Source organism: Chelonia mydas, chromosome 23 (genome assembly GCF_015237465.2).
Source record: "Chelonia mydas isolate rCheMyd1 chromosome 23, rCheMyd1.pri.v2, whole genome shotgun sequence".
In the NCBI taxonomy this organism is placed as follows: Eukaryota; Metazoa; Chordata; order Testudines; family Cheloniidae; genus Chelonia; species Chelonia mydas.
In genome coordinates, this window is record NC_051263.2 from 17,476,562 (window position 1) to 17,489,483 (window position 12,922).

General features: G+C 48.3%; 1 protein-coding gene and 1 long non-coding RNA gene across 2 annotated transcripts in view; one reads left to right on the forward strand and one right to left on the reverse strand.

Annotated features, from left to right (window-relative positions):
• Nucleotides 1-12,922, reverse strand: part of KASH5 (KASH domain containing 5) — a 28,320-nt gene extending 15,398 nt beyond the window's left edge. The window contains exons 1-10 of the mRNA XM_043534281.1: nt 12,766-12,922; nt 9,541-9,636; nt 8,705-8,885; nt 7,304-7,365; nt 6,055-6,127; nt 5,084-5,245; nt 3,969-4,086; nt 2,900-2,950; nt 1,702-1,779; nt 900-956 (exon numbers count right to left, since the gene is read on the reverse strand). Coding sequence (XP_043390216.1) covers nt 900-956; nt 1,702-1,779; nt 2,900-2,950; nt 3,969-4,086; nt 5,084-5,245; nt 6,055-6,127; nt 7,304-7,365; nt 8,705-8,885; nt 9,541-9,636; nt 12,766-12,922 — 1,035 coding nt within the window. The remainder of the gene's footprint in view (nt 1-899; nt 957-1,701; nt 1,780-2,899; nt 2,951-3,968; nt 4,087-5,083; nt 5,246-6,054; nt 6,128-7,303; nt 7,366-8,704; nt 8,886-9,540; nt 9,637-12,765) is intronic.
• Nucleotides 3,158-8,716, forward strand: LOC122463599. Its single transcript, XR_006287109.1, has 4 exons — nt 3,158-3,244; nt 5,209-5,527; nt 7,294-7,448; nt 8,577-8,716. It is a non-coding gene; the product is annotated as an uncharacterized LOC122463599 (long non-coding RNA).

Here is a 12,922-nt window from a genome sequence, read left to right on the forward strand (position 1 = left end):
TGCAGCGACACCTGCTGGTTGTCATGAGCACTGACAGCACACCCAGAACCACGATTTGCACAGGTTTTAAGGCCAGAGGGACCATTGTATTCATCTAAGCAGACGTCCCACATGACACAGGCCAGAGAACTTCACCTGCATCGAGCCCCATAACTTCTGCTGGCTGAAAGTTTAAAGGGAGCTGTGTCACGGAGTGTGGGGGAGTCCAGGCCCTGCACCCCTCTTCCTGGGATTCACTGAGACTCTCAGCCAGCCAGTAAAACAGAAGGTTTATTGGACAACAGGAACACAGTCCAAAACAGAGCTTGTGGGTACACCCAGGACCCCTCAGTCAAGTCCTTCTGGGGGAGCAGGGAGCTTAGACCCCAGCCCTGGGGTTCCCTGTGTTCCTCCACCCAGCCCCAACCTGAAACTAAACCCACCGAGCAGGTTCCCTGCTGCAGCCTCCGTCCACATTCCTGGGCAGAGGTGTTACCTCCCCCTCCCCCTCCTGGCTCAGGTAACAGGCTCTCAGGTCTCCCGTCCCCAGGGCACATTCCCAGGTCAACACTCCCCCCTCCCTGCTGCGTCACATCGTCACAAGCTGTACACAGCACACATCAGTGACATTAATAACACCTGCTCTTACCGAGGGTTTTTCATCGCTAGATCTCAAAGCGCTTTACAAAGGAGGTTAGTATCATTACACCCACTGTACAGGTGGGGAAACTGAGTCACAGAATGGTGAAGTGACTAATTCAAGGTCACTTAGCAGGCCAACAGTCAAGCCAGGAATAGAACCCGGGTTTGCTAAGGGCCAGTCCAGCGAAACAGACAAACAAGAGGATGGACAGAAAGGAAAATTCAGTACTAGAAACAACACCAAGCACACTGTTCTCAGTCACATACCAATTGCTCACCTCAGTAAGGGCAGTGTCTTTGCAGGAGAGGAGAGTTTCATATTCACAGAGCTGGGCCTAGAGAAAGGAAATATGTGCTTCACCCTTAGCCCGTCATCAAAGATCTCAAAATGCCTGAAATTCACTGGTAAACTTTCAAACCCCAGTGGGAAAGCGGGGTGGCATAGGATCACAGAAATGTAGGACTGGAAGTCCCCACATCCAGTCCCCTGCATTATGGCATTAATCCCATTTTGCAGCAAGGGAAACTGAGGCATGGAGTGGGGAAAGAGATGTGTTCCCCCAAGATAACACAAAAAATCAATGGCAGAGTTAGGAATAGAACCCAGGTGTCCTAACGTCCACTCAGATGCTATAAGCCACTACACGATACAGGCCAAAATGCTGTTTTCCCACCCCTCGGGAAATTCCAAAATTTTAAAATGAAAACCAGAAATCTCATCATTTTTCACAAAACAAAATATTCCCAAAAATGTTCAGATATTTTATATGAAAATAATTTAGCACAGAATAGTCCAAATGGAACTTTTTAATAATTTCCTGTTGAAAGCGAGACAATCTCGCAAACCATTTAGATTTTGTCATATCAGCATTTTCTATTGGAAAATTTTTGACCCACTCTGCTCAACAGCTAGGAGGGCTTGTAGAGGTGCAAAAGTCTTTGCTGGGCTACGCACGCTTGCTTGCAAGCTACACAAGGAAGCCAACAGAAGCTGTGGGTTCTCAGCACTGTTGAGGAGGAGGTACTTAGAGCCTAGCAACTGATATAGGTGACACGCATGTTTACATTGGTTGTTAGTACCTTCAGATCTGCCTTCTCAGCAACCAGCCCTGCAACCTTCTGCTTCACTCTGTCTCTCTCTGTGAGCAGCTTCCTGTTCTGTAAAGCAGCCACAGGTCAAGCTTAGTGTTAATTAGCAAACCATATCAAAGAGAAATGAGAAGAGAGCTCTCTAGCTGCTCTCCTGGCCCCTTCACCAATGAAATGCAGCCGCTGCTGGGATGGGACGGGATGCACAAGCAACTTAAGGGTGGACAGCAGCTTAGCACAGGAAGTGAAAATGAATTCCACATCCAGCTGAAACTACAGCAGCAATTAAGGAAGTTTACATGCAGTTAGGCCCAGATCTACCATGGACTTCAGTGGAAGTTAGGATCCTAAATATCTCTGAGGATCTGGATTTTGGACACACTGAAACCTGACCAGGACACTGGGGTTAATAATTCCTGCTCGTATTAAAAAATGCCAGGCCACAAGGGGTCAGAAGCAGTTTTGCATCTGCCCAGAAAGATGGCAGCTGCAGCAACACAGCGCCCCCTCCTGCTGCTGCACTGGGGCCCTGGAGTCAGCACTTCTGCTGCAGTGTGTCCCCTCGGAGTCCCCTGCCCCCTAGCTCAACACTGGAACACTGGAATAATAGATGTTGAAGCCAGAAGGGACTATTCGGATAATATAGCTTGACCTCCGGCAGAACACTGAGTATTTTACCCAGAAATTCCCACCTCCCGCCCCATATCTAGTGGTTGAGATAGAATGTCTCTTTCAGAAAGACATCCAGTCTTGATTTAAAGACTCCAAGTCCTAAAGAATCCGCCCTACCCCCTGGTAAATTATTGCAATGTCTAATAATCCTCACTCTTAACATTGCACACTTTGTTTCCAGCCTGAATGTATCTAGCCTCAGCTTCCAGCCCCTGGATTCTGCTCCGCCTTTGTCTGCTACATTAAGGAGCTTTCTAGGTACTTACAGACCTCTTAGTCACCTTTTCACCTTCTCTGTGATGACCTAAGGAGACCGTATTTCACTGCAAGGCAGATTTTCCAGACCTCCTCTGTGCTCTTTCCCAATTCACTACTGACTCAGAGCGGAGACCACCTCCCACTGAGTCACCCACACTGCCTCCTCCGTGTTTCTTGCTGATTTGGCATTAAAGTACACACATGGTTAACTTCCCAAAGACAGCTCCAAACTTTTGCTACTCTCCAGAGCCCTCCTCACCTCCTCTTGAAGACAGTCCACTTGTAGAGAGAGGCACAGTTGTTCCTTCTCCTATAAGTTTAAAAAACAAACCAAACATGGACCTAAGCTGTATCCCCCAGAGTTTACCTATGACGTAACTCAAGTAATGGCCATGTCTTGGTTCAATAAATTGAAGTAACTGGGCTGCCGGTGTTATTTGTTATCAACACACATTTATTTTTACTTCCCCCCGCAATCCAGGTGGTTAATTTGCATCAAGAGCTGAGTGCCCCACGACAGCTGTGCCACACCGAGAAACCACTCATGGCTGCAGCAGATGGGAACTTTGAAATGCCCATGGGTTTAAAGAAAGACAACAAAAACGTAAGTGAACTCAGTGCTGGCGAAAAGCACCAGATTGACGGGCTGAAATCCTCTGTTTATCCCACAAAACGGGGCACACTATGGGCAGTCGCCGGGAAAACTTTTTGCTCTCCCACATGCTGCCCCCTGCTGATTTTCCTCCCACTGCACTGCTGGGTTATCAGTTGGTGTAAATCAGCACACATCTGCCAATCCACCCCACCTAAGAATCAGGCCCTAGGAGTTAGAGACCATTCACGCCTAGATCTCTTTGCTACCGGGACCCAGGTGTGACAGTGGGTTTATAACACAAAGGACTGTTCTGCTAGGAAGGACGCTGAGCCCCATCAACTTGTTACATGTTTGAGAGGGATGTGTCGGTTTCACATGGTCACTTTCTGAGGCTCTCAGCAAAGAGAAGGCAAGGAAATTGAGGTTTTCTTGGGTGGTTACATGATCATAGCCCTGCAAGTGGGCAAACAGATGCAGAGAGAGTGCGTGACTTGTGCAAAGTCACATGGTAAATCAGCTGCAATTTCAGGTAGCAAACCCAGAAGTCCCAGCTCCCAGCCCTCCCTGCTCTAACCTGACTCTCCCCCACCTCCCAAGGCAGTGATAGAACCCAGGAGTCTTAGCCCCACTACTCTAGCCACTAGGAAATACTGCTTCCCCAGTGATATCAGGCTATCTGCCTGAACTCCTAGCCAGGGAAATCTTGCTGAAACAAAGACTCACAAGCACCTACCAGCTGCCGGGCTTGTGAGTAAAGTTTGCCCTTCTCCTCTTCCAGACTTTTTGCAACAGCCTTCAGGTCTTCTAGTTCGTTAGCCACTGATTTAGCCTGTTCCAGGGCCTGTTGCGTGCTACCAAGGAGAGCAGCCAGTTAGGAGAGGCCAGTAATTCAAAGCCTCTTAATTAGCAATGGTCAAAGTAGCCTGAGATAACTGCAGTACAGGGCCAAGTGTCACTGAATAAGATGTCTGAGTTTCCGTGGAAGCCTTAGGAGTTGCAATGGTTGAGGTAAATGATGGATGTATTCGTTATTACTGTTTGTATTTCAGTAGTCCCTAGAGGCCCAGTTGTCGACCAGTGCCCCAATGTGCTAGGCACTGTACAAATCAAGCAACAAGACGGTCCCTGCCCCAAAGAGCTTCTAATCTGAGCAATGAATACAGCTACTAAATTCCCCTGCAAAAAAACACACAGCGGCTACTCAGTTTAAAATATCCAGCGCCCAGAAGGGGGAAATTGCTGAAGCCTCGTGAAATAACGAAAAAATAATAATAACCCCAGACCGAGCGCTTCACCTGCCATTTAAATTCACCCACCCAGGAATGGAACATGGAGGCCGTGTCTGAGCACGCAGCAAGGCTGCACAACACCTGGGCACGGGAAGGCAAAGTGAATCCTGTACCTGGTCCACACACCTCAGGCAGGGGAATTTAGGGAGGTAGAATGGAATTAGCCAGGTTGGGATGTAGCCAGCAACACCTGGGAGAGCATGCCCTATCCTGCAGTGAGCATGCCTCAGGGTCTCACAGACTATGAGAATCAGCATGCTTCATGTAGGCCTCACCCTATCACCTCCAAACAACACACTGGAGAAGTGGGACCAGCACTGACTGCCAGGGAGAGCGCCCCCTGTTCAGCCCCCGCCCCGCTCCCTTCAGCACGGGGCCCTTAGCACCGCACTGGGGCCAGCACTGCCTGCCTGAGGAGAACACCCCCTACTGAGTGTCCCATACAGCTCCCTGAAGCACACTGCCCCCTAGAGCTGTGTCAGCGCTAAACCAGAGAGGGGGACAGTGCCCCTCAGCCTGCTCCCTGCAGCCCCCCCTGGATGCCTCCCGTCCCACTCACCTTCTCAGTCTGCCTTGCAGCTGGGAGATCTCTTCGGTGAGGCGGGAGTTGAGTTCCTCAGCTGCCTCGATGGTCCTCTGCAGCTTGGCATTCTGCAGGGCCAACTTTTTGTTGCCATACTCCAGGTCTTCAATGCTGTTCATCAAGGCGGCAGCCTCTTCCCTTGGAGACCACCATGAATGAGGGCAAGGGGGCAGTCGGTAGGGAGATCTCTCCTCACTTGCACTACTGTGACGCCGCACAGCATCACTCACTCAACCCCAGCCTCCAGACCACAGGCCCAGCACTGATCGGGGACGCATTCAGCCGCTGAGCCTGAGATTTTTGTCTTAGCCCACTAAGAAATGGACTGGAACACCTCCACCCCATATCACACCCGACTGGATGGCGATCAGATGGCATTGCCTACAAGCTGGCAAAGGAGACCTGGATCGGCAGCACCTGGTAAGATCCACCGGTTTATCTTGTTCAGCACCAGACACTTCAGAGACTCCGAGAGGGAAAGTGACCAAATTACCACCACAGGAAAAATGATGACCACCTAGTATCCCCCTCCTGACGCTCCACAGTGGTCCATCTAATCCAGCATCCCACGTTCTGCTGCGCTGGATCACTTGCCAGTGATCAATCCAGCTCACACTAGTGATCAATCTAAGCCAGTGTACGGTTTCTAATAATGGCTGGTGCTGGCTGGTTGGGAGAAGGTCGTGATTGTGACTCCCCAGTAATGCATCTCATTACTGAACACTGCACACCTAGGAGGGTTATCCCTTCCTGACTCCCTGAAGCATGTGAATGGTCCTTGTAACGTTCGTCCGAGGTAGAGGCCCTGTGGCTGCTGTTCGCAGATAGTAAAGCATCTAATCCTTTTCTGGAAACTTACACAGGTACGAGCCTTCAATACCCTACAGCATGGGTTAGTTACATCCCAGCCTTCCTGATTTGGCTGACTATGGGAAGTTAGTACTTACGAGTTTACATAGCTGACGTCCCCGCCATATCCCTCTAACTGAGCAGCACTAGAGACAGGCCTCCTCCTCCTCCCTGAAGAGGAAAAACAGAGAGCAATGTCAGGGCCACAGCCTTACCATGGGTTTCTGGTCGTGATGCTTGTGGCTGCCAGGAGTAGGAAAAGAGAATGGCAACCTGAAGGTCTATATCGAATTATGCCCAGGAACACCTGCTCAGTGGCTCCCACTAACCGGCCAGGAGGTGTACTAAACTCAGGAATAAGTTATAACTGATGTTTAAGATCTCTCTCTTGTCTGTGAAAGGCCACTGGCCTCTCCTGGGCTCGCTGGAGATGTGCCACGGGAGGGTGTCCCAGCTTCTGTGCTGTGCCAGGGGTAGGGGCGTGTAAAGGTGGCTGAATGCTATGTCTGTGTTTCCCCAATCCTGGGGCTATCCAGACAGCACTTGAGTCCTCAGCATAAGGTAGAGCAGCCCAGAGGTTGTTTTAACTTACCTGTGGCTGCTGGCAGCCCTTAGAGGTTGTGAGAGTGGCTGGGATAACTGGAATGCAGAGATACTCTGGCCACATCCCCGCTTTCCTGTGCCAGAGGCTGGGGAGAAAGACTTGGCATGGCAGGCCTACGCAGTCTGTCCCTCTACAAAGCCCTCTGTATAACCTACACTCTTATATCACTGCAGTTTCTGAGTGCATCAAAACTGTCAGAGCAACAAGGAAGTGAGGGCAGAGAAAGAGACTTAGGACTAGATCCTCAAAAGCATTTTGACCCATTGGAGTCCAGACTCCTGGGTTCAGTCCCATCATCTGAAGATGCCCTAAGAACTCCCAGGTAGCCAATTCAGCTAGCTTTCTGGCTGCTTTGCAGAAGCCCAGAACTGGGCCCCAGAAGACCCTGAATCACACGTCTTCACATACGCAGACAAACCCAATCAGACACAACCCTTCCGCCCTATAAGCTAATCAAGCTCTTTCTCCTACAGACCAGGCAGAAAGAGAGAGACTGCTGTTGATTATTCTATTTATAAACCCTCAGGAGGCGCTCAGATGCTATAGCGACAGAGGGGCTATGCAAGGATTAATTATGAGCGTATTTCAAAACCTGGGTGGTTTCCTGTGTCCCCAGCAGAAAGGGCAAGGACAGACGCCTCAGTCAGGCCAATCAGTAGCACAGGAGGTTGTATTACCGAACCGTCTATACTTAGAATTAAATACACTGTCTTTTTTTTATTATCCCTTTCAGCACAACTTACCAGATGGCCACAGGCACATATTGTACACAAACTTGTCTCGCTCCTTCGTGGTGTCTAATCCCCTGGATGAAACATAAATGAATAGTTATAATTCACACTTTATCACCATCCGTACGAAATGAATCGTGTGCTCTGTGCATATCAGGTGACTTTTCGCTATTCACCACCCACTTCTTAATAAACACAAGGATGAAAATAGTTCCTCAAGTTTAGTGGTGAGTGTTGTACCATGCTGTAATTAAGGCAGGATGGTCGCTTAATTAGTCAGGGGTAAGAAACAACTGGGTCTCTTTAATGATTAAAGTCAGAAAAGCTATGCATGCAACAGGTGAGCCTTAGGGTTGTCCTAGATAAAGCTGTGATAGAAAGGCCCAGAGAAGGGTTATATTATGCATTTCACCTGGCTGTTTCGTTAGAAGGGAACAGAGCTAATAAATATTAATATTGATAATGAGACCTGATTCTGGAAGCCTTTTGTTTGTTTGTTAAGGACTAAGAGGCACATATGACATATTTCAGAGTAACAGCCGTGTCAGTCTGTATTCGCAAAAAGAAAAGGAGGACTTGTGGCACCTTAGAGACTAACCAATTTATTTGAGCATAAGCTTTCGTGAGCTACAGCTCACTTCATCGGATGCATACTGTGCAGTTTCCACAGTATGCATCCGATGAAGTGAGCTGTAGCTCACGAAAGCTTATGCTCAAATAAATTGGTTAGTCTCTAAGGTGCCACAAGTCCTCCTTTTCTTTTTACATATGACATAGATACACAGCTGGACAGCACAGGGAGTGGATTCTTACAGCAGTGAGGTTCTCTGATAAGAGAAAAGGAGTACTTGTGGCACCTTAGCGACTAACAAATTTATTGAGTCTCTAAGGTGCCACAAGTACTCCTTTTCCTTTTGCGAATACAGACTAACATGGCTGCTACTCTGAAACCTGATAAGAGAAAGGAACTCCTAGGACAACTCTGGGAGATGTATATCAACTCTCCGCAGGAATGTAGGAGTCAGGACTCCTGGGTCCCAACTCTTGGAGAGAATATAGACTATGAGGGCAGAGTAGGACTCCTGGGTTCTATTTGCTGTTCTGCGGTGTTATGTTGTCTAGGAAGTTAGAGCAGGAGGGAATGGGAGTCAGGACTCCTGGGTTCCAATGAGTTCCCGTGTAACCCTGGAAGGCCAAGCCACTTGGCAGATGCAGATCGGTGCATAGCCGGATTTTCACAAGGCCTTAGGTGCTGAATACCCATTCATTTCCATTTTTTTTAAAGTACCTTTGAACATCTGGACTTTTACCTGTCTGTGCCTCAGTTTCTCTTTCTGTGGATGAAAATCTTACCCTCTCTCGCTGTGGGGTTGTGACACCTAAGCCACGGATGTTCCTAAATTATCTACTCACCCATCCTGCCGACAATCTGCAATCCAGTTCTTCATAACGGCATGGAAGGTCGGTAAATCCACAGCGACACCCCTCTCTTCTGGGTCCAGCATTTTGTAAAGCAACTGCAGTCTCCCTTCCTCACAGCTTTGCCCTGTCACAGACTGTAAGTACTCGATAATACGGAAAACAGGCACTTGTCCTGCAATCAGAAATTCAGACACACCAATAATCACCCCCTGGCAAACCAAGAACATTGCTAGAGATGGAAGGTTCGTCTTGTGATTACAGTGATGGCCTGGGAGTTTGGAGATCAGTGGAATCAATGGGAGGGAGGCCCAGATCCTCAAAGGGATTTAGGTGTTTGAGTTGCTGGAATCCCTGTGTAGTTGACAATGGATTTGTGCATTGTCCTAAATCCACATCAAGGGACCTAAATAAAGTGACTTTTTTCAAAGTGACCCACTGAGGTCAATGCAACCTCTGATTAACAGGTGGGGCCATCTCTGCTGCAGCTACATGGTAATCTATGCCTCTTCTGCTTCATAGCAATATAGCCCCCCACCCCTGCCTCATGAAGTTGACCATGCAGTCTGCTGTCTGCTTTCAGCTCAGCCTTGTTAACTCCTAGGAGAGTGGAAGATCCCAGGTACAGGACACTAGGATGCAAGATGGTTTTTTCAAAGGTCTTGAGAATGGGAGGTAGGTGAAGGGGCTGGAATTTGCCATCTGAATGCTCATTGGCTTCCACAAAGGAGCCGTTGAATCTAACGCACAGTTGATTTCCTGGTAGCATTAAAGTGGCTGGGACTCTGCCAGGGCTGTGCATTTCCAGCTGACATTAGAAAGCTTTCTACCTGTTTGTTCCAGGTCACAGGCTTCAAACGTGCAGGTCAGGACGTGCTCCTCGGAGCATCGGCTCTTGCTGCTGATGGCAGTGCTCTCCCATGACTCTAGTAAGGAAGAGGAGGAGAGATGTAACAGTTACAAGCTAAGAACATAAGAACGGCCAAGCTGGGTCAGCCCAATGGTCCATTTAGCCCAGTAACCTGTCTTTGACAGTGAGCAATGCCAGACGCTTCAGAGGGAATGAAAAGAACAGGGCAATTATCGAATGATCCATCCCCTGTCCACCAGTCCCAGCTTCTGGCAGTCAGAGGTTCAGGGACACCCAGAGCATGGGGTTGTGTGCCTAACAGGGGCACCCACACTTCAAGAAGGATGTGGATAAATTGGAGAGAGTCCAGCGAAGGGCAACAAAAATGATTAGGGGTCTGGAACACATGACTTATGAGGAGAGGCTGAGGGAACTGGGATTGTTTAGTCTGCAGAAGAGAAGAATGAGGGGGGATTTGATAGCTGCTTTCAACTACCTGAGAGGTGGTTCCAGAGAGGATGGTTCTAGACTATTCTCAGTGGTAGAAGAGGACAGGACAAGGAGTAATGGTCTCAAGTTGCAGTGGGGGAGGTTTAGGTTGGATATTAGGAAAAACTTTTTCACTAGGAGGGTGGTGAAACACTGGAATGCGTTACCTAGGGAGGAGGTAGAATCTCCTTCCTTGGAAGTTTTTAAGGTCAGGCTTGACAAAGCCCTGGCTGGGATGATTTGATTGGGGATTGGTCCTGCTTTGAGCAGGGGGTTGGACTAGATGACCTCCTGAGGTCCCTTCCAACCCTGATTTTCTATGATTCTATGATTCTAACTATCTTGGCTAATAGCCATTGATGGACCTACCCTCCATAAACTTATCTAATTCTTTTTTGAACCCAGTTATACTTTTGGCCTACACAACATCCCCTGGCAATGAGTTCCACCGGCTGACTGTGCATCACATGAAGAAGTACTTCTTTCTGTTTGTTTTAAACCTGCTGCCTATTCATTTCATTGTGTGACCGCTGGTTTTGTGTCATGTGAAGGGGGAAATAACACTTCCCTTCACTTTCTCCACACCATTCCTGATATTATAGACCTCTGTCGCAGTGACTCTCAAACTTTTTTACTGGTGATCCCTTTCACATAGCAAGCCTCTGAATGCAACCCCTCTTATAAATTAAAAACACTGTTTTATATATTTAATACCATTATAAATGCTGGAGGCAAAGCAGGGTTTGGGGTGGAGGTTGTAACCAGAACTGGACACAATAATCTAGTTGTGGGTGTGCCATGGCACTATGATATTTTCTATCTATCAATCCCTTCCCTAATGGTTTCTAACACACCGTGAGCTCCTGCACATGGAGCGAATGTTTCCGGAGAACTTAATGTCTGGTTCCAGACCTAATTACCCGTAAGCAAAATCTCCCCCATTCCGGACTGTCCTATGATCCCAGTACTGTGCTGTGGGACAGTGGACAACTGGCCTTTGTGATTACGCTATAAGGAACAATCCTGACATGTCTGAGGGGGCAGGAAGGTGGGGAACGGTCTCCCAGAAATCTAATACTATAGGTTTTATCCCTGCACTAACTTTTAAGATGCCATGATTCAAATACACACCAAAAAAATCTCATGCTTATGCCCAGGGATATCAACAGACCAAATTCTGCTTATACCAGCCCACATCTGGACTAATTCCTCGGACTTAAATTGAGTTACTCGGGATTTATGTTGACGTAACTGAGGGCAGAACTTGGCCTGACAGGTCAAATCACAGGATGTGACTAAGAGGAGAATTGAGTTCACAAAGGCTGATATGCGTAGCCACAGTATATTATGTATGTACGTATCTTTCCATCTCCATACACTCCCCCACAGCCCATCTATCTGTCATACAGCAGCCACCGCAGTACCCAAGCATTCTTTGATCTCTTACCCTAACAACTTGGAATAACCAAGTCAGCATCCATACTCTGTACTAAAGCAAGCCCTACTGAGCAGCGTGGTGGGAGGCAGCTGTGTGGAACAGGATGACTCATCCACCTCTGTGACTTACCTCAATTCAAATAAAACCCAGGCTGCTCCCCTATGCACCCTACAAAGACAGCATCAGCGTTCTTTTAACTTGCTGGAGGATTCTCTGCTCCTTGAAGTCTTTAAACCATGATATGAGGACTTCAATAGCTCAGACATAGGTGAGAGGTTTATCGCAGGAGTGGGTGGGTGAGATTCTGTGGCCTGCGTTGTGCAGGTCAGACTAGATGATCATAATGGTCCCTTCTGATCTTAATATCTATGGGTCCCTCTGGCGTGAAATCATAGCACTTAGTGCTAGTCAAGGTACAGAGCACCTTCCATGAACTCTCCCAGCCTTATAGCAAATGTGCTCCTTGCTTTTCCTCTTCACACTTAAGCTCACACAGAAAGGCCTCAATCCTGAAATCCAGTCTGCACCACTGTGGCTCCTGTACTGACCTGACTGCAGAATCAGACCCTAACCTGGGAGGCAGCAAGGTCTAGCAGGCCGAGCACCAGGCTAGGGCTTCTGAACACCTGGGTTCTACCCCCGTCTTGCTCTTCGACCTTGGGCAAGTTAATAGTGTTGACGGTGAATTTGTCATCTGTAGGTTTCAGAGCCAACAGCCCATTTGGAGGAATGGGGCAGATCTCGTCTCTAAGAGATACTAAGATCAGAAGGGACGATTATGATCATCTAGTCCGACCTCCTGCACAACGCAGGCCACAGAATCTCACCCACCCACTCCTGCGAAAAACCTCTCACCTATGTCTGAGCTATTGAAGTCCTCAAATCGTGGTTTAAAGACTTCAAGGAGCAGAGAATCCTCCAGCAAGTGACCCGTGCCCCATGCTACAGAAGAAGGCGTCCTCTAGATGCTTACAAATTGATTGTTTAATGATTTGTTCTAGTATCTTTTCAAGTACTGAAGTTAGGCTGACTGGTCTATAATTCTCCAGGTCCTCTGTTCCCCTTATTGCTGCAGAATCAGGCAGGCCATGCTGCTCACTTGACACTTGGGTCACGTTTTCAAGCTCATATTTGCAACGTGGGCCCCCATTCAGCAAAGCACTTAAGCACCCTCTGGGTGCCACTTCCTTAGCTCATAGGGTAGCATTAAAGAATGTGTAACTGCAGTAATGGGGGAAACAGAGTAGACAGACAGACCCCATAAAGGGCGCTACATACCCTCTGAGGACTGGACCATGGGCAATTCTGCAACTGCTGCAAGGTTAGACGTGGTCTCCATGTTCACTGGCTGACCTGTTTCCCCACAGCAGCTGGCTTCATCCGAGATCCAGGGGGAAGCGTCCCCCTGTGGGGAAAGCATGTCTCCCGAGGCCAT